This window comes from Sinocyclocheilus anshuiensis, unplaced genomic scaffold, assembly GCF_001515605.1.
Source record: "Sinocyclocheilus anshuiensis isolate Anshui unplaced genomic scaffold, SAMN03320099.WGS_v1.1 scaffold846, whole genome shotgun sequence".
Lineage (NCBI taxonomy): Eukaryota > Metazoa > Chordata > Actinopteri > Cypriniformes > Cyprinidae > Sinocyclocheilus > Sinocyclocheilus anshuiensis.
The window spans coordinates 253,164-275,102 of NW_015540906.1; the positions used below are offsets into that span (position 1 = coordinate 253,164).

At 38.0% G+C, this 21,939-nt stretch overlaps 1 protein-coding gene across 2 annotated transcripts in view; it reads right to left on the bottom strand.

Annotated features, from left to right (window-relative positions):
- The window catches only part of LOC107689138 (neuroligin-3-like), a 183,917-nt gene that overhangs the window by 103,367 nt on the left and 58,611 nt on the right, over positions 1 to 21,939 (bottom strand). The window contains exons 4-5 of one of the 2 annotated variants that reach the window (XM_016487046.1): positions 19,050 to 19,109; positions 9,259 to 9,408 (exon numbers count right to left, since the gene is read on the bottom strand). In XM_016487046.1, coding sequence (XP_016342532.1) covers positions 9,259 to 9,408; positions 19,050 to 19,109 — 210 coding nt within the window. The remainder of the gene's footprint in view (positions 1 to 9,258; positions 9,409 to 19,049; positions 19,110 to 21,939) is intronic. The other variant, XM_016487047.1, reaches the window with a different exon arrangement.

The following is a 21,939-nucleotide window of genomic DNA, read 5'->3' on the forward strand; positions in this document are numbered from 1 at the left end:
TGTAAAAAAAAAAAAAAATAATTTATATATTATAGAGTTGTTTGGGGTGGAGATAAATTAAATGTGATCTGCGATGATGTCATAGTCGTGTTGCATTGTGGTCTACAGAGCGGCCTGAAGTGTGCATATGAAGCAGACTCGCTCCCTCGGTCAAAATCGAAGGGTCGAGGGTATGTCCATGTAAACTTCCCTCGTCCACTTGACGAAGTGGAATGCACTTTATAATGGCGGCAGGGATTCCCCCGAGGGTAAGTGCTTAAGGAAGTTTGCGAGTGCGTGTCTAAAAGTGAACTGGAACGCAGCCAGAGTCCATATAAATTAAACTACATTCCGTGTTTTCACTACTCTCGCCTGCAGCACTCCCTCAACACAGCAAGGTAAACAAAGCATCTTAGCATATCAGATGCTCAGGTGGGTCTAGCTGTGTGCTCAGATACTGTAATTAAACAAGTTGGTATTTAAGCGAATGTTCATCATTTGTTTGACTTTTGCTTTTAAAGGCATCATGTAGTCTTTGTACTTGCTTTACAGTTACACTTACACTATGTTGTTATAACACTAAGAGTTACAGTACATCAATTTATTTGTTCAAAACAATTACTAGACTTTTGCTGCCGTGCCAATTTTTGGGGAACCTTGCCAGGTATGTGGTAACCGTTTTAGGCTATAAAAGCCACTGTTTAATTAAAAGGCACCAGAATACAGCAAATGGCATTTACTCAGTAAAGTTTTTGGGGGGAGGACCCACCCACTTTTTTTTTTGCTTCCGACGGCCATATGTAGAAGCAAGCAAAAATTGCGTGGTTGCCTCAGCAATGTCAGTTTAAGTGTAGGTGGTGTGTTCATCAGTGTGTTCATCAGTTTCGATAAAAATGAATAAAACACATTGAAAGTAACCAGAACCGGGAACACCTCCCATAACACCAGATGTTACGCTGTAAAAAGAATGGCATCAATGATATTAGTTTATCTTCCTTATTTTAGGCTACCATAGTTAGCCAGATCCGGTCTGTATCCAGGCCTGATGGTGAACCTTCACCCAAGAAATGACCACAACACTGCCCTTCACGCTTGGCGAAGACCTCTACATGACAAACCCTCAGCACAGATCCTCAGCGAAGACCTCTGCGACTACACAAGCCCTTGTTACAGATCCCTATGGCCAGCTATGAGCGTGTCGTGCCTTGACTTGACTTGAAAGTGCCACAAAGAAGCAGTGTAATATAATTTCGCAGAAATATCACCACAGGCACATTTTCTTCCAATTTTTTCCCAATTAAGCTGGTTTGTGCCTTTGGGTTGTAACGTAATTGCTTCATACCAAACTCAACATTGTTCGCTAAGGTTGTTGGCACACATTCCCCAGCCAATAGGTCTACTCTAAGACAGATGAACTTAATGCCCTGACTTGAGGAAGGGAATTCTTCACCCAATAGCCATTTATACTTTAAGACAGGATCCAGTTCTAAAAAAAGCTACTCCAAGATTTAGAGGTCAGCAAAATGTCACCACATGCATGATGGATGCAAAGTTTGGCCAAGAGGCAGAAATTCTAAAAATCAATGAAAATCAATGAATATCTCTCTTTAAGAAAAACCAACCTGAGCAGCACATCACATGGAGTTCCCTGTCCCAAAGACCGACATAGACGACTGGTCTCTTTGCAACATAAGTGAAAAATAAATAAAGGCTATGCACCATGGCTTGTATAGTTGTACAGTGTTTTTTTTGTTTGTTTTTTGTTTTTAAGTGAGCTTCCTGGACAGCATTTCAAGGCATCAAAGAGGCACTCCCATTGCTAAGGCCTGTGGAAATGTTAGGCAGCTGTGAAAGACGCTTGTTTTGATCAAGCATGCATTCATTCATTCAGAAAAGGCAATACCAAAATCCACTGGAACGAGCTCATTGAAAAACAATGCAAAAGTAATGCGAAACTATAAATATATTTAATTAAATACTGCAACGTATTGAATAATTCACAGTTATTTCACCCAGCATTTTTCTGTACTATGCATTTTTTATACCTACTGGAGTACTGTGCCTTTAGCTTAGCAACATGCACATCTCAAACTCTAGCCTATAGGACTTAACTCAAGTCTCCAGGCCTTTATGAGAAACACAAAATAAATCTGTCTCCTCCACTGACCAGTTTGCAATACGTAAAAAAAAAACATATGCACGTTCGTAATTGGTAAAACAAATGTAGACAGGAATCTTATTATAAAAAGGATCTGGTAAACATAAACATCATGACACCTTGCATGTGCACAAGGTATTTTGAATTCGACTGAGTAAATAATTGTATATAAGCATTTATGTGCTTAGTGTTTTTTCCTGCTGATTTGATTATTTCAGGTCCCTTTGTAAATCTATTGAAATTTAATTTGGTTCGATTGAGGTGTTTACATGACAGCTTTTCAATATGATTACTAACAGATTATTTGGGTGCATGTAAAAGCAGCTAATCTGAACAGATATTCTGTAAAAGGTTCTAGTTGTTCATTAACTAGTATTTTGCCTTTGAGCAGGACACTCAAGGTAGCACTAGAAAAAAAAAACAATCTGGTAAATATCTACTTCTATAAACTGTACATATACTTGTTATACATATGCTATAAACTTGTTTTGTGCACTATGCATATTGGTTTGACACTCAAGATGTATGTAAAGCGAAGCAAATTAAACATGGTCTTTTGTGAAAACAAACCGCTTTAGTAACAAGCCAGAGCTCTAAAAAAGAGTTTCTTGTGTCTCACTTGAAATGCTGACAAATCTTTCAATTGTGCAAAACTAGGCCAGGAAGAACCCAAATGTCACAGCACTCAAATGACACTTTGACAGCAGCCATAATACAGACGATCAATCCCTCAAACCCAGAGGTCAGGTTTGGATAAAGAGACTGTGGTTTTTACTGAGGATTCTGTGTAATTTATTTCACCCACAAAGGCCAAGAGGCATGAGCGCTGGAACCGGCAGGGCCTGGAGGTAAATCAGAACCGCCTGAGGAAAACCAAAGGCTCCTGGGAACTCTGGAGCGCAAAAGTTCCAAACAACCTTGATGATTCTGTTGTCTTGCTTCACAAACTTATGAAAAGACATTTGATGCATTTGGGAAAAGTTTTGAGGCCGCAGACTGTGCGAGAGAACTTGAAGAACTCATCGTTTGCTTCTGGGCAGCTAACGCATTAACAGGCATCATCTTCGATTTATTTCAGCCTTTGGGCATTTCAGTTTTTAATTTGTCCTATAAATTGATTTCAGAGTATGTTTTTTTTTTCATTCTCATTTGATTAGAACAACTGCAATTTATTTCCATGTTTTTTATAATTTAACGAGATGTCTGTCTCTCTGAACACATGGCCTTTGTTTCACTGACAAATGGCTTCTGAATTTCTCCCCTCATCACTCTTGCTTTTCAGCACACATGAATAAAACATTTCTCACAATTTTAATCTTAGCGCTTCGTTTCAAAAATTTGTCTGAATGCACAAAACTTTCCGGTAGTGAGAGAGACATGTTTGGGCCCAGTAAGATATATTTTTTTGAAAGATATTAATATTTTGTATTCAGCAAGAATGCATTAAAATTATCAGATTTACTGAAGAGTGACAGTAAAGAATTTTACTTAGTTACAACAAATTTCTATTAAAAAAAAAACGTTTGCCTGCTAATCTGAATATTTGGGTGGCGGTTATATTGCCCTCATACTTTGTGCCTGAGGTGGGGAAATAAATTTAAAATAAAACGACTTTCAAAACTCCTGACACATTCAGGCACAAATTGCAGCGTTTCCTGAGAAAGACCCAGCCACTTTGGCTGTAGCATTCGCCTCTTTACATGAAATGCATCTCAAGCTCTTGACCTAGATGAAACATATATTTGCCAAGGGATTTTGGAACAGTCATATGAAATATAATTTCACATCGCTGCTGAACATGCAACATTTTACTCCGAATGCTAAAAAGGTTTCACAGAATCTAATCGGAAACCATTTGCCGTAATACACAGTTGTCAGTGACGTGGAAAATCTACGCACCAATACCTAATATCATCTCACGAACAAAGAGCAGAAGACTGAATGGTTAATTTCTGAATTTGATTTGCATTGCAGCTGTGCCAGCCAGTCACAGAAGATCCATGCATGAAAATCACTTTTCTTGTGCCACATAACACATGATCTTCTTAATTAGACTCTCGTAACAGGGGACACATGCATACTGTTTGCTGCAGATGGATGTTTTGTCTACATGCCCAACCACACTGATGATGTTCATAGAAATGTAAATTGCCTAATATGAATTTGAGTCAGAAAGAATCGTGAATGTAATGGAATGCAATCAAACATTTATGTTGCCTTGAACTATGAGCTCTGGGGAAAAAACAAACAAACAACTGAACAATTCTAAAACAGCCATAATGTACAGCTTCAAAATCACATCTATAGGCCGCAAAAGTAAATAATAATACACTCTAAAAAATGCTGGTTTAAATACAACCCAGTGCTGGGTAAAATAGGGACAAACCCAGCAACTGGGTTGTTTTGACCCAGCGGTTGGGTTAAATGTTTAACCCAACCTTCTGGGTAGTAACCCAACCGGGTTGTATTTAACCCAGCATTTTTTAGAGTGTAGCATTACATTATATTTGGTTTCTCAACGAAACAGAAATACAAGTGATGGTGATTTATTCTGTATTTTTCATAACTCCGGTTTTAATTCAAATATTTTCTAAATCCCATTTGGCAACTGCTCCACCAGCTTACCACGGTAAAGAGCAAAGGTCCATCGATTTTTAAAAGAGAGGTGGCTATTGTTAATATTTAATGCATCTGGAAACAGTAATTAAGTCTTCCCCACAGGAAATGGAATTTGACAAGCTCTGGAGAGCCAGTGAGTAATTATATTTGTAAAGAGCAGTGATACAAGATACTCCCCCCAGACTAGGAGTCGTTACACGCCATTAAAGGGTCCCGGCAAGCCCGGCCTAATCCACACGAGCGCACGCACACCAATCGATGCCCAACAAGACAGCATTTCTATAAACAAATTGTCTCTGGCCAAACTCTGCGTCTGATCAAATCTGAGTGCCACAGTATTCACATATCCCATCAGTCACAAACAGCCAGACGCCCCGTCCGCAGGACGCCAACAGCAGGAAAGACTCGCCGGTGATCTGGCATTTGTAATTAAATATTAAACCAGTAATGAGTTCTCAGCCATCTACATAGTGTGGAGTTCACATGCGAAATCTCCAAATAGGGCCCCTGGAGAGACAGGGTCCACACTTAGAAGCAATAATTATCACATCCACAGGACAGGTGGAAACGCTGCAGTGAGATGATAAAACTCCGGCGAGACTTATTAAACAGGTTTCGGTAATAAAGACTGTACAGTGCGGAGATCTCTGTTATTGTGTCGCAAATTTCCAGGCTGTATTCGCACACATCTAGAGTGCTATTTTCATTCTAGAGTGCTATTTTACGTGCTTCTCGAATAAGGCACATCCATGCATATATACATGAATTTTACATCAAACCCATGCAACCTACATACAGTCGTGTTCATGGAGCATACATAAATCAGAATAGCCACAAGGTAAACGAGGAATCTTTTTCATACCGTATAATTCTCTACTCATACCTTTAAGCTGCATAATTAAAAGCATGCTCTTTTTTTTTGTATTAATATCCTATTATTTATTTATTTTGCTTCCTTGGAATTGTTCACTCTGCTCTGAATTTCAATTATATTTGCAGCAGCTATCACTATGCAAATGAGGGGTGTCCTGTGTTTTAATAAAGGGAAAATGCAAAGTTCACAGTGCTGCCATCATTCCTGTAGAGATTGTACTATTAGCAAAACATATTTTGTAAAATATATGCCAAATATGACCTGATTGAGGTCAAATCAGGAAGGAACTACTGCGAGTAATTATTATTTTTCACACCAGGGTGAGTGGTATTACATTTGTATAATATATAGTGCTGTCAAATGATTAATCGCGATTAATGGCATCCAAAATAAAAGTTTTTGTTTACATAATATATGTGTGTATACTGTGCATATTTATTATGTATATATAAATACAAACACATGCATGTATATATTTAATAATAATATGTTATGTTTATATATTCAATATATTTATATATAATATAAGAATGTAAATATATACATATATATATACATGTAAATATTTTCAAAATATTGACTGTATGTGTGTGTATTTATATATACATAATAAATATACACAGTACACATACATATATTATGTAAACAAAAACATTTTTTTTTTGGATGCCATTAATCGCGATTAATCGTTTGACAGCACTAATAATATAACAGCATAGATATTTATTATATTTATATTTAAATTTGATTAATTTATTTAAAGATATACATTCTTAAAAACCATGCAATAATGATTCTTTGTAATATTTAAATACTTTCCAAATTTAAGGCATATTCTGTAATTTATGAATAAAATATTATAAAAACTAACCTTTTATGTCAATTTAATTCAGCTTCACATATAAATTAAATTAAATAAAAAAAATAATGAAATTAATATTCATTAAAAGAATTGTCAGAGCAAAATACATTTACAAGTAAAAACTCAAAGACCCCTGCGGTTAAAATCAAGTTTTTTAACGTTGTTTGTCTTTCTGATGTTTTTAATATGCTTGAAAGCAAACCATGCTAATTCATCAGTCAACAGCATCACTGTGCATTTTCTCCTTAAAGCTGCAGTGTAGACAGTCTCAAAAATGCAGTTTAAAGCAGCACTGTTTCCTATCGTCACAAACATGTAACCAATTCCGTTACTTTTCGGACTTTTCATATCCATTAGCTGTCTGAGGATGGCAGGAACAAGGTTTGTGAAACATTAGCAAAGCATTATAGCTGTTTGATAACCAAAGGCTAATGATATCAATTAAAGTGACTGCACGTGTCTGACATTGTAGGGAACGATACATAAAATGCATTACCATTCTGATACATTAACTTGTAGACGGCCATGTGTAATTCACTCTTCCTCTTCTTCTCTGAAAACAGTTTCTCATTCAAACATTTAATCCAGTGAATCCAATAGTGCCACCTGCCATTTTGTGGCATTTACTACTTCAGTTAACTGAGTGAAAGCGGAGCAGATAGTCTGAGCCAGAGCCGTTGCTCTGGTCTGAGCTGGTGTGATTGGGTGGAAGCGGGGACTAATTTGCATATTAATGGTTCTGCGTATACTAAATGAGGTAAGGGTGTAGAAATATATTTAAGCCATTTTAAGGCATGAAGAAATTATTTCCATGGGAAAAAATGTTTACATTTTTATTTTAATTATTAAAGATGAGTTTTAAGTAATACAATTTTTGACTGCAGGGCCACTTTAAAACAAATTGATGTTGAGCATGTTTACATGCAAACCTTATAATAGTATAACCTTATAAACCTTAAAACTTATAATAAAATAAGATTTTATTACTTCTATTACAAGTCATTCAAGACTAAACCTCATGGCCCTGACAGAGATGTGGGTCAAACCAGAGGACAATGCTACACCTGCAGCACTCTCAAATAATCTCTCTTTTTCCCACTCCCCCCGTCTGACTGGAAGAGGTGGAGGTACTGGTCTGCTTATCTCTAATGATTGGAAATTTAATCCTTTACCATCTCTGAGTATCAACAGCTCCTTTGAATTACATTCAGCCACTATTACCCACCCTGCAAATCACAAAATCCTACTGACCTTAATGTATATTGATCGCTTCTCTCTTCATTCTCTGCTAATGCCTCCACTGCTAAAAATTAACCATTCGCCTAACTCTCGCATGCTCTTTAAAACATTTTCCTCCCTCCTTTGTCCTCCTCCTCCCCCTCCTTCATCAACTCTAATATCTAACATCTTCAGAAGTGGACATTCGACCGAGACTGCCATGCTTTCATTTCTTGAAGCCCTAAGACTGGCAAGAGCGGCTTCCAAATCTTCTATACTTATTTTGCTGGATCTGTTTGCTGCTTTTGATACGGTGAACCACCAGATTCTCCTGTCAACCCTATTGGAAAATGGCATCTCAGGAACCGCACGCCAGTGGTTTGAGTCTTACCTCTCAGATAGGTCCTTCAAGGTATCTTGGAGAGGTGAGGTGTTTGTAAGTCGCTTTGGATAAAAGCGTTTGCTAAATGATTAAATGTAAATATAAAGCAAATCACTGATAAATATTTATATATTTATGAGTTGTGATGATAAATAACCAACCAAAGAAATGTATTCCAAAATGTCAACATGCATGTTATTTCCACCTCCCCTACAGTGAAACACTAGCACTGGTTGGATATGTGCTTAAATCTGCACTCAGTATAACATATAATTTTGTGTCACAGAGAAATCTTTTGTAAAATGCTTGATATATATAATTCAGCTACTAGAATCTGCTTTGGATGGGGCCTTAAAATTACCCTTTTCAAGTTTTTCCCCCCTTTCATTTTGACTTGTTTAGGACATATCTCAATCTACCTAGATGTGCATGTATATCTACATATTTCTACTGTTATAAACCATCACACGATTTTAACTCACAGTATTCAAGATATCCCTACAGTTGTAGATCAGTCCTTAACAGATGTGGGCCTGTAGGTTCAAACCCAGCAAGGAGTCACACATGAGCTCTTGATTAAGACATATGATTTCAAGTTACTGCAAAATGTTTGGTGCTATAACACATGCATACAGAATAAAGCATCTACTGAATAAGCACTTACCTAAAGCTCCTTAGTAAAACAAACACTTTTCTTTTTGGTATATGGGACATATTTGGATTCAGTATTCATCTATCGGCTTTATAAACTTACTCTGAAATACATTTTTTCGTTCTTATTTTTTAAATTAATGCATAACTGGATGACTGAACATTTTTCTGGAAAGCTTTTAAGAAGTACTCAACACAACACTGTGCAAGCCGAAAAAGCCAAGTAGACTGAACTTTGGCAAGAGTTTATATCTCTGTGAGCATTATTCTTTAATTCAGTCTCTTAAAATGTTTCTGCATTCATGCCTCAATGTTTTACATTTACTGATTCAGCAAAAAGCACTCAACTTATCATTCAAGTAAATGTAAAAATAGTAGTCTTAATACTGAACACTGAACCACAGGCACCATTAGCAAACATTCTTGCAGTAATCATTCTCTAATAAGTTAGTAAGTGCAATTTCTCCAATAGGACTGCTCCTGGAAAACGTTATATAACAAGGAAAAGTGCTTACCTAGGACGCCGACTCGAAAGTTGAGCGTGATAACGATGACGTTCCCGTAACTGGCCAGCACGCTTGCGTCAATCATGTTTCCGGTGCCCTCCATGTATGATCCTCCATGGATGTACACCATCACAGGCTTGGCTCCAGTGTCTCGTATGTCTGCAAGAGTGGCCACCATTAAACTCTCACTCCCCCACTGCCCCGTCAGAGCAAGATTCAACACAGCAGTGCGTCTCACAGTCCTCCCAGATACCAGCCACCAGCTCAATTACAGTTTGAAATGCATCTCATATCAGCAGAGTCATTTGTCTCTCGTAATGAACAGTATGCGCAAAACAGATATGAACAGATGAAGCCATATGGAAGGTCAGAACCTAACTGGCTATTGCAGGCGGCTCTAACATGCTTTAGTGGCCTAAATGATGAGATCATCTCAAATTTAATGGCCTTGTTAGACTTCGCTGCTCCGGTATACAGCCACAGAAGGGTTTAAAACGAGCAGCAATTGGGTGGGCCAAAATTACTTATCTAATAGGGGAGCACGCTAAAAGAATCGTTCTGCCAAAAATGAAAATGACCTTCATATTGTTCTGACCCCATATTATTGTTTTGTATATGTGAAAGGCAAAATCATCATAGGCAAAAGTGAATAGTGCTTTATACTGGCAAACTCCAAAAAGGACAAAAACCACCATAAAAGCAGTCCATTTAAATATTCCACGTTCTGAAGTCAAAACCAAATGTATGCCATTATTCTCTAAAAATTCTTCAGTTGAAAAATTGGGTGGGAGGTCACAGCAGGTTTGACGTTACTGTTGCCAAATGCTGTTGATTCTAATAAAGTGTAACCTCACATGTAGAATTCAGAAACACTTGTTATTGGCAACACCAATTTATTTGCTCGTGCTCTCACTCATGCACACGGAGCGTACTAGGCACTGAACGTGATTCGAATTTCTTTTTCATTCTTTGCTTAGAAGTATAAAAGAAGTTGAACATACATTTGCAATGATACCACTGTTAACGGATATTTCCCACGCGGCTGATAGCGATGTTTATATGAATATGTAAATATGTGCTGCACGCTTTCCTTCCAATAAAAAAATAAACACAGCAAAAATAACAAGTGAGAAAACAGCAGTTAAGAAAGCATCTGATCATAGCAATATAATCATTAAGACTGCACCAGCTACGCGTTTCACAGGCATCATGTAGACAGATGAGGTAATTAAAATTATGCTGTTGTGAGAGTTTGGTAATAAAGTATATTTGAGACTATATATATCTGGTTATGTGAGACTATAGTTTGAATTAATCCATTTTCTTTGCTTTAAACATGGACACTTAAGTACAGAATAGCTCTTTCGGAACATTGTATAAGCATTTGTTATGGAAGAGAGGGTCTCGGGAGCATGCATAAACGTCACAATTTCCCTGCAAAAAAATGTCCTTCACATAAATATCAGTCTACAGGCATTCTTAGCCAACCTAGAAAGGTGGGGAAGGTCGTTTCTTAAAGCTTCCCTACAAGCTGTTCACACATTGGCAATAAAAAAGGTGATTAATACATGACAATTCTTACATATAGCCCATTTAAATCTTAAAACAAAATTCTTAAGAATGACAAAAAAATCTATTATAAGAAATAGTGCACACATTGTATGGACTCATTTTTGGAGCTTGTCAGTAGGCTATACCACCATTCAGTTTCATAAAATGGAAAACAGAAGCTTGAACATTGTATACAAGATCTCATTTAGTGTTTCCTTGAAGAAAGACTATAGTACAGGTTTATAAGAAGATTTGTATTTTTGGCCAAACCATTCCTTTCAAATGCATCACCATATGTTCCTTATTTCGTTAAATGTTTTTGTATAGAAATGAATCAATCGACCATTATCAGTGTGTTATTTTCTGCTAATCACATAACATAAAACAGAAAAAGAACACAAGCTGTGAAAACTGTCTACTGAGATGAAAGAGACAGAAGCCTTGAGAAGCGAGCGCTGCTGGGCTAAGACTCAATATGCTGTATTGTATTGAGGGTTGCCATGGATACGGCAGATCAAAATTCAGAATCGTTGAGAATGGCTAATCGCAAACACCACTCCAGTGCATTTGCCCCCGTTTGCATTCAAGCCCTCCTATTAAAGATGCGCCTATTTGCATGTATGCGGTCACAGCAAATTACCGGCTGGCTTTTTCTTGTAAAAAAAGCATGTTATTTGCAATCACTGTGCCACTGTCTGAGCTTAATGTCTGCTTTACATGGCAAGAACACATTCACACGTTACGCTCCTGATCTGATGGAACAAGCGAGAATTGATTTGTATAGATTTTTTCCATTTCAGATCCGGCAGCTGAAACATTTACGGTTACGTTTAAAGATTTATCTGGTATCTGAGAGAAGTATGATAAGGCACTGCTTTGAAATTACAATTCTCTGTTGACACTTATCGTACGGAAGAAAGACAATGTATGGAGTGGGAAAAAAGAAGGTGAGAGAGAAAAAATGCACAAGATTCCCTGCACAAGGGATGCAGAGGATGAGATACCGAATGAAAAAGATCAATTAGAAAAACAGTACAAAGATTAGTCATGTCAATGTTATCAGTAACCTCTTTTGTCGATTCACATCATGTTGGTTTGTTGTGACATAAAAGCATAATACTCTGCTAACTGATCTCTTCTCTATCAAATAATCATATATAACGTCAACATCAAAATCAAGTTATCCCATTGAAGACACATTAAAAAAGATTCAGAATTCACATCCTGAGGAAAAAGAAGAGAAATATTGATTAAAATGCATTGTAAAGACACTTGCATTTCACAAACACGTCGTTTGAATAAACAGGACATAAATGACCTTGAACAGAAGGGGTGAAACTATAGAACATTAACTAAAATGTCAGCTTCATGAATGTACAAATATGTTCTTTGACATGAAAACATGACTCATTCGCTATGACACACACACACACACACACAGAGAGACTCACAAACAAATGCATATGTTTCATCTTCAAAAGCAGCGGGCAGCATGCATCTATTCCTTTATATTACCTCCATCAATCATCTCCAAGCGAACTAAAGAAGGTGAAGACCCCTGCTTCCTTATAAATGAAAAAACACTTAACACCTCTGAGCGCACGATGCGTAGAACGACCTTCTTCACAAAGTCTTCTGCGTCTCCATCAGAGTTGTGGTTAGGGTGTTAAAATATGGTGAATGTCAGACCCGGGCGGCAGCGCTCAGCGTGTCTGCAAAGCTCAGGAGGAGGACGCGTCAAGCTATCTGTGAACCTCTCAAAATTCTCAACGGGCCACCTCTCAACGGCCTGTCACTCTAGAGGAACTGGACAGCGTGAGCACTGATAAGTGGCCCAGACTAGCACTGATGCTGTAAAACATGGAATCTGTCAAACATTCTTAATATGAGCATTGTATGATCTCCCGAGCCGAGGTTTTGACTTTAGACCCCACCGCTGAGCTCATCACAGATAACATAAATGTTGAAGATCGACAGTTCCAGGTCAGACTGAATATAACTGAAGCCAGCATGGCTCGGACTCTGCAGGGAAATACATAATATACACATGCAGCCTTTATACAGCGTCTACCTCAAACTATCTACAACTATATACATATGTAAAATTTGATGAAGACCTTTGTGACCATTAAACAAGCATGTTCTATTAACTTCACATAGGCTTCTATAGCTTCACTGGGTTACATTTTATTTTAAAGTGTACTTGTTACAATGTAATTATACATTTAAGTACTGAGTAATATTAATTAACTACATGTACTTACTATATTATTTAGGGTTGGGATTAGGGTTTGTTTTAGGGTTACTTGCATGTACTCTGTTCTAGTCTGGATGCTGACTGAAATCCATCCTAACAACCCATGCATTGCATGTATATTATTATAATAGTAAGTACATGTAACATGTGTAACAAGGACACTTTAAAATAAAGTGTTAGCCTTCATTGTATATTAAAGTGTCCTTCTGATGCACACTTCAGAAGTAGAATGTCATCTGGGTATTTCTTGTCTATGAATACTGCAAATTGGGATAAGCTACTCATTTTAGTAAGAGAGTAGGCATATTGGGATGCGGGGGATGATGATGCTGCAGTGTTTGCACCACAACTTTTAATAGATTTTTAATACCACATATTGGCAAAGTGAAATGCAAAAGGTTTGCATGTGGCAATTTGTAGACTTTGATTTCAACGGCTCAACCTTAATCCAGATGGGGACGAGTAACCTTTGAAGAAGGTGGGTTCTTGAGGCTGGGCTGCGGTGTTTGTGCATTAAATATAATGGTACTAACACAGAGACAGGTGGTTTGATGTGCTCTTTGAAGCCCAGCTTCTAGCAGTGAATGAGGAGGAGGGAGAGACCGAGAGAGAGAGACAGAAGAGGGAGGGGGAGGGTGTAGACAGTTTGCTCTGAAACTCACTGCACCACCATGCATACTCCACATCAGACACCTCACACGCTACTAACCAAAAGCACTACCGCACACACACCTGCAGAGAGCTTATAATTATGCAAAATGACCATACTCTCATTTGCATTATGATGAAAAAGAAGAATTTGCGACAATTTCCTGAGACTGATGCCAAGGAAAATAGACTTTTACAAATACCTACCACCACACTGCTAGGGTGTCTGGGTGGTTGCTAAATAGCCCAGGTCAAAAACCCTCAACTCTTTATGATGTTCTGGTTTATTTAGCAGATTCATGACCCTCCTTCAGTGTGAAGGCCTATTTTCACCAGCACGAAATTTGGCCCAAATTTTGCATACGATTTCTCTGTTCAGACCAAAAAAATAAAAATAAATCACAAATGGACTGAATGAGGGGAATTTCACTTTCTGACTTCGGTGGCAATTACAGAAAAACATAAATACCCCAATTAACTTGCTACACAAAACGCTACATGACTTCCTGTTTCTAAAACTCACTTTTGACAGAAAATATAGAGGAAGTAAAACAGTATTCACAAATTTTCAAACAGATGTTCAGATTTTTTTTGTATCTAATATGGTGTTTATCTAACAACAACAAATACAAGTACACAGATAAGAGAGCTAGTTCTGGATTTCTCCTCTGATATTCACTTTGTCACTTAACAATATGTGTTTTATAAGTGTGAATTTGATTGGTTGGCCAGCTTTATTTGCAGTGCAATGGAAAAGAGATTAGAGAACACCTCCCAAAAAAAACCCCTGCTGGATGATATGTGATTATTTGTGTCGGTCTGAACAGAGGCATTAACAGCCATTCAATCAAATTTAAATATGTATCGCACAACATTTTTGCACCCAAAATTCTGTTGATACCCAGGCTTATTAAAAATACATGCCTCTGCCTACAATTCTGCAAAACTTTTCCTTGCACAATATTATGTAATGACATAATATTGCACTCCGGTGCAAATCCTGTGAAACAATGGTTCGACAAAACAGCTCATAGCACGGTTGCATCAGCGAATGTGTTTTTATATAAATTTTGCATTTGTTAACATTATCAGGTAGGTTTAGGGTTGGGATGGTGTGTGTTATTTTCCAACATGATAGAGCATTATTCTTTTAGTGACACTCCCTGGACATTTGAGTTCTGAACCGCCACAATATGCATCTGAACCAACATAATAAAAACACAGCAATACGTGCCTGTACCAATGTAATAGCCACGGTTGCACATTGAACACGTGTTTCAGTGCTACTCACTGAACATTTAACTTTGCAACTGCTGCGATACCAGTCAGGTATGTAATAATGTTGTTGCAGAAACGTCACCACAAGCGCGTATTTCCAGTGAGCCTGGGTTGCTCGTTTTGGTGTGAACAGACCTTAAGTATATTTTTAGTTTTCAATAATTTTCCATTTAAATAAATAATTTATTCCAATAATTAAATGCAATAATTCATTTAAAAAAATTCCAATTAATCAACACATTTCCAATGTAGAACAATTCCAGGTGACCATCATAAGTTCAATCACAACAAATAGCACACCTCTCCTAAACAATTTGTGTAATTTGTAGTAGCACTCAACTTGAGATGCAGGACAAGTTATACGCCAAAGTTTAATACTACGGTTAGTTTGTTAAAATAACTAGCTTACAACACAACCTATACATTGAAGCCATACAAATTTCCAGTCTGTTCCTTCAACTGTTGGCACAAAATTAAACAATCAGGCATACAGTACATCCAATTTGGCCAATTGTTTATATAACCCATCCTGTGTGACGGTGGGTACTGAACTCTGTTCTAGTCTGGATGCTGACTGAAATCCATCCTAACACCCAAGCAGGTGGAGCTGGCCTGCCCACTGGCACCATGGGAAGAGGGCTGGTGTCTGAAGGAGGGAAGGGCTCTTTTGTCCAATTAGGGCACATTGATAAGCAAGCCAAGCAATAGCTATGTGCATCTATTTGTCAGAGGTGGGGAAGACAGCAGACACATGAGACAAGGTAAGTCTTCCTGTGATATATCACTACTGCCTTGCTCTACATAAAGAATTAGCTCCCTGTGCCTAAATATACACCTACTTAATGTACCAGTACTGTAACAGCATACCTTAGTGCAAACTGTACTGGTAGGAGGTGTTATAGCTTTGTTTAGTAGCACCTCAGGTTGACTTAATTGCCAATGATGTTCTACAGAATGATAGGCACTGCAATCTGTTTGTGCCAAGCCTGATGACTGAAATAAGGCCAGACAGCTTGCTAGTTACATTATGTCATATGAGCTCAGTCTATTTCAGAGCTAAAGACAGACATCTAGGCTAAATCCCAAGTCCCACTGTATTCGTCCTATACACAAACCAGATTAGGATTGGTGCATCCCAAATAAAAGCATGGACATAATACTGCAATATTAACTTACTTGCACGCATTCCTACCTTAGAAGCAGATAAATTGGGATTCCGCTAGAGTGAGCAGAAAGAGATGGAAAGACTGGGATGTATTCGCACAGTTGCCTTGATTTTTGCCTAAAGGCTCCTGGCTGACCTAGCTAAGGGTTAAGTGTGTGGTGATGTCGTCTAGAATTGTTTGCCAAGGAAGACTGGCCTAGATTCACAATGATACTATGTAGTCAGAGAGGAGTAGAGGTTGTAAGGTGAACAATGTGTCATGCTCACTATTGCTATCTTTTGCAAATATGCAGTGGCAGCTCAATTCTAGACTGTGTCCTAGTATTGTTGCTTTGACTTGCACGCCTTGTTAGACAAACGGGGCATACTGATATATAGTTGGCTCAAGTGGAATATCATTCCAGCGCTGTTCAAGTGTCAAAACTAATTTGTAGCACTCTTACATTTGATAACTTCAGTGGAGGCTCAACTATTTACCAACCACAGCCTCCCAGTCTAGGCCAACTCATTTGCCACCTTTGCCTGCTTTGTATTCTTGTTTTATTTTAATGTTCCGGCATGCTTCACAAGCCATGTTCCCTATTGTCACTGTTGATGCCTTACCCCTGGGCCATTCAGAGTCAAGGAAAAATAGGCAGGCCATTGATGCAGGGTAATTGGCACCTCATGCAAAAAACATGCCTTGGGCTAGAACACATCTCAGTGGACTACATCTCAATGCAGAGCTGAATCCACGTCCCACTGGGACTGCTATGGCCGTAAATCCAACCTCCAGACCAAGTGGAAAAGCCTCTGGAAGGACATGCTGCTTGACTGTTGGAGCCTACTGGATTTTTCATGGAGAGCCACCACATTTGCACAAAAAATTGGATTGTCTGAACCAGCCAATTGCAACGGTAATGCAACCGCTTGGATTGGAAGTCCAAATCCTCCCGAGGGAAGCTTCCCTACATGTTGGGGGCTAAGAAGTGTGCATTACAAGGCCTCTGCCTCCGCTGGTATTGAAGAAAGTGTATCGACTAACACTGCTGTTAATACCCCTGACTGAGTCGCTTCAAACGTGAGGTGCTTCAGTTTCCATTTCGGCCTTAGACACTGCTGTGAAGTACAACAGCTGAATGGCAAACACAAAGCCAGTGTATCTGCTTTGTTGCCGCACCTGAACACGAGAGCTGAGAACTGAGAGCAGCACTTGGTCTAAACCAACAAAGGCAAAGTAGGGGTGTACAACCAGACCATAACTCCAGCACCGAACATGTCCCCCACCTATAAAATCTACTGTCAGTTTAGGAGCATAAAGGAACAACAATAACAGGATTTGAGATAGATTCTGGGGTTTAAAACTTTCGCAGTAACTGGGGAAGAATACTTTCCCTATTCTAATCTTGCCAGATATCCACCCTGAGCCCAGAGTATCCCAAGATAAATGCTGAAATTGAACAATGCTCTTGCTGATTGGCAACTTCTCTCGCGCGCATGCTTTTTCCTCCTCCGTTGCTAATCCTCTTACCACAACTTGTCAGCCTCTCTCTCCTCATCTAAATCCATTCGCCTGTTTTAAAAACTGTGTTGTGATACCCCATGCTTGCCTCATATGTGTCTCCATGTTGCTGAATACATACAGTGCTAGTCCTGTAAGCTAGAAAAACATATACAGGAGCCAAGCCACAATAAATAGATTTTAATTAACACATCATGAAAACATGTCTTTGCGCTGTATTATGGCCTAGGATCGAATTCTATACAACTATTACATGACTAAATGAGACTCAATGGAACGAGGCATCAAGCTTCAGCAATACAGCTTGCGTTATGTTGCATGCTGGTCAAGTACCACGACACAACACTCATTTGAAGTGAAACTTCACCTTTGACTTCATCTGCCGCGGACCCACGAGATGAAAGAGCGACAGATCCTGTGCATCTAACTATGAAGTGTTTTTTTATGACACAAAGTCATAGGCACATAATAACATTCCGAGACTGTATGTAATGTACTATATTCTATGTAAAGGAATAAATTATCAAATCAACCTTCCGTGATACTATTCGCAATGCTTCTCATGTAGAGATCAAAGCTTTGCGTGACGTTTGTGTTTAGCAGTTTGTTGAAGTTGAAGTATTTACTATTACTCTGTGTGATAACAGTAATGTGGTTATGGAACTGATTACTATTTTACAGTATATACATTATATATTATTTTAAAAAAATGTAGTGATTAAATTATTTAACATTTTAAAACTGGTTAATGGAAAAGTCATGGAATCCTTCAAGACAAATTGAAACGGCACCAGAAATTACACTGAACAGAATGCAAAATCATACTTACAATGTTTACAATGCATTACATTAATTGCTTTCAATATAATAATAACATATGTTTACTACTTACTACTGCATAAATATCTATGATTAACTATGAGATCGTGTTGATAATTAAAACTAATGAAATGTAAAGACATTTAGAAAACACTCAATAGCATATTGTTGGGTTTATGCTGTTCATGGTCATGTAAATAGATTTCAGTATCTGATTTTAAGTACATTGATAAATCATTTAGATTCTATGTTGGGTTGTGAAGCAAAACCAGCTGAGAACCACTGCACTAATTAAAACTATTCTAGCCTCAGATATACCATATACAACAGAAACTGAAGATAGAAAAAACATACAAAGCCACGCTACACCAACGCAATTCACTCTCACTCTTTAAAATCTCCCTGACATGCTAAGTATTGAAGTATACGAGACACTCCACATCCTCCACAGCCATACAAAGACTCAGATGACTCTTTAGACCATGAGAGAAGATAAAAAGATGCAAAAGGGAGGGCTGCATTCAAAGTACAGAGGCAAAAATCCAAGACATGCAATTGTCTTTCGTCACCAAAGTGAATACCTTCATCTTCATCACCGTCGTTATCGGATAAATCCTCACCCTGTTTTTTGGAATGGGTTCCTGTTAGTAAAGCAGGGAAAATACAGAGAAGAACAGGATAATTCAAAATAGTATGAACATCAAGACAAGAAATGTACCAAAAAAAAAAAAAAAAAAAAAAACTACAGTGTGATTAATATTAAACAGTATTCATTAACTTACATGAAACTGGCCAATAACACAAATCACTTAAATGTATAACATGATTGTTTATGCATACAGAATCAAGTTCACATAATGTGCAACACAACCTATAAGAGGTTAGAGCTTGCTGACATTTGATTAAATGGCTAAAACATGACAGATCATTTTGTCTACATAATAGCAGAATATTAAAATAAACTGTCAGTTAAGTTTGATCTTCTTATTAAGTCTGTTCTTTATATTACAAATACATACCGATTTTTTTTTCAAACAAAGTAGTACTACAATACAATGAGTGCTGCAGAGTTTCATTAAAATAAATGACATACTTTTCAGAAGGTCAAGAGCTTAACACACTATAGATAACTAAAAAGCATTAACAAGACAAGCTACAATTTGTAATGATAGAGAACACTTCATTATCAGCCTTTCTGTTTTAAAATGTCTGAATATAGATCTGACTCTGCTGTTCAAAGTGCAATCATTTCAACATTAGCGTACATTAAAATGAATGCTACAGTTCCTCTTCCAGCACAACACAGATGCATCTAATTACATCACATCACCAATGTCATCAACAGCGTTTGTACAGATACAGTTGGAGAATCAGCACATTCTTTGATCAACATGTTTTGTTGCTCCTGGACAGCATTTATGTCAAACTAGCATGGCCCTTACCCTAACCCTAACCCTAACCCTAACCCTAAAATCTGTTGGGTCAATTGGGATGCTGTTCCAGGAACTCGCCCTACTTGGCAAAATCATTATCACCCAGTGATTCATGTCTTAAATCTCTTGGGATAGGATCAGAGTAGTGAGGTCAATCTTTTAAAGTGTGTTTTATGAAACTTAAAAACGCATGTTTTTCCTTTTGTCTTTTAAGAAATGCTGTTTTATTGGAGGCCACTAGGTGTGTTGCATCACACTGTGAGGTTAAGTTGAAGTAAGGCATTGTTTGAGAGAGGTGGCAGCTGTGACACCTGAGGCGAGAAATCTCTGTCACTTCAAATGTCCTATATAGTGCATCTGGATTTAATGGCATCGTGTTGCAGTTCCCATAAACTCTATTATTTTTCATTGAGAATATTCACAATCCAAACGTTTCTGCATTAATATGGCAGATGTTAAACACATCAGTGAAAATCTTTTAAACACTTCAAATCAAATGCATAATCCTCAGATTTATCAACCATTGATAACATCAATGAATGATGGATTCAATGTATTTGGTGTCATTTCTTATGCATAGGCAATTAATATTTTAAATTTTTAGGTCAAACGCTGCATTCATTTGATTTCAGTAATTTAGCCCTAGGCGTTTTTAGGAGGATTTAATAATAATACTGGTTCCTTAATGATTCCATAAACAATTTCTGTTTATGTACTTTGAATAATGTTTTGGAATCATATTTTAATGTTTTTTTTAATACCTTTACATTATATATATGACCAAGTTAGTCACTAGACTGATTCAAACTGATAACATGAGATTTTTGGATCTTTTTGACCATTTCATTCAATATTTTTATACTCTATTTACTTTGTTATTGCATTGCATTCACCACCCTTTCACTGCAGTGTTTCATATGTATCAGCATGAAAACACGAATGTTCAAGAACCGTTGACGGAAAATGACTGGTTTAAAACTGAACCGGTTCTGAATAAGATTCCCAGCCCACTATAGCACTTTATATAATATAAGCCTCAGAGGACGGCAGTCCATCTGGTCTCCACACACTAGTGTTTTTACAGTGAGCTAATACAGCCTCTGTGACCTATACGTCAGTGTAAAGAGCTCACTGAATGTAAAGTGCGTCCCATTCTGAAGAGCAGGAGAAGAGGGTCAAAGTGACAATGGATTGAGCCCAGATTTACATATCGGAAAGGTCACAATGTGGCAAGGGTATTCACTTTACTGTCTGTCTCAAATCCTCGAGTGGTCTTCTCGCATTCTCTCTCATTCCTCAGCGTTTGCCATAGTATTTTATCTTTCGTTACTTCTGGAAATTAATTTCAATGTAGCGCATACAGATTTTAGTATCAATCTGAGGTGAAAGATTGACTGAAAACCCATTTTACTTCTGTAATGTGAGGTATGATTCAAATGCAGAGTGGGAACGTCTCAGGTTACTTATGTAACCATGGTTCCCTGAGTAGGGAATGAGACACTGCGTCCTCTAGGGGTCGCTATGGGGAACGCCTCGTCGTGACCCGTGTCTGAAGCATACATTGAAAAAACACCAACTCGTTGGCCGGCGACAGGCATGACATCACTACCGGTGCGACTATAGTATAAATAGGCGTCGGGAGCACACATCATTCACTTCTTCTTCTGAAGCTTGCGTCCACAGCATGGCAAGAAACCTAGAGGACGCAGTGTCTCGTTCCCTACTCAGGGAACCATGGTTACATAAGTAACCTGAGACGTTCCCTTTCATGGTCAATCGGGAATTGACAGGCTGGTGAAAACAGAACAGACCAGGTCATATGAATTCATTAATATGAATAATACCGGTAGAAAGCTATCCGTTAGCATTCCCATTCATCTCAATGGCAGTTGCTCAGTTGGCCTGTCACTGCAAAACCTGTTTGCTGCCATCTGTGTTCATGACTCCTAAACCTAACCATTCGTCAACAATATAAAACCAGCCTGGTCTCTTTGTTAATATGTAGCCGTACATATAGAACATTTACAGTTACAAAAAC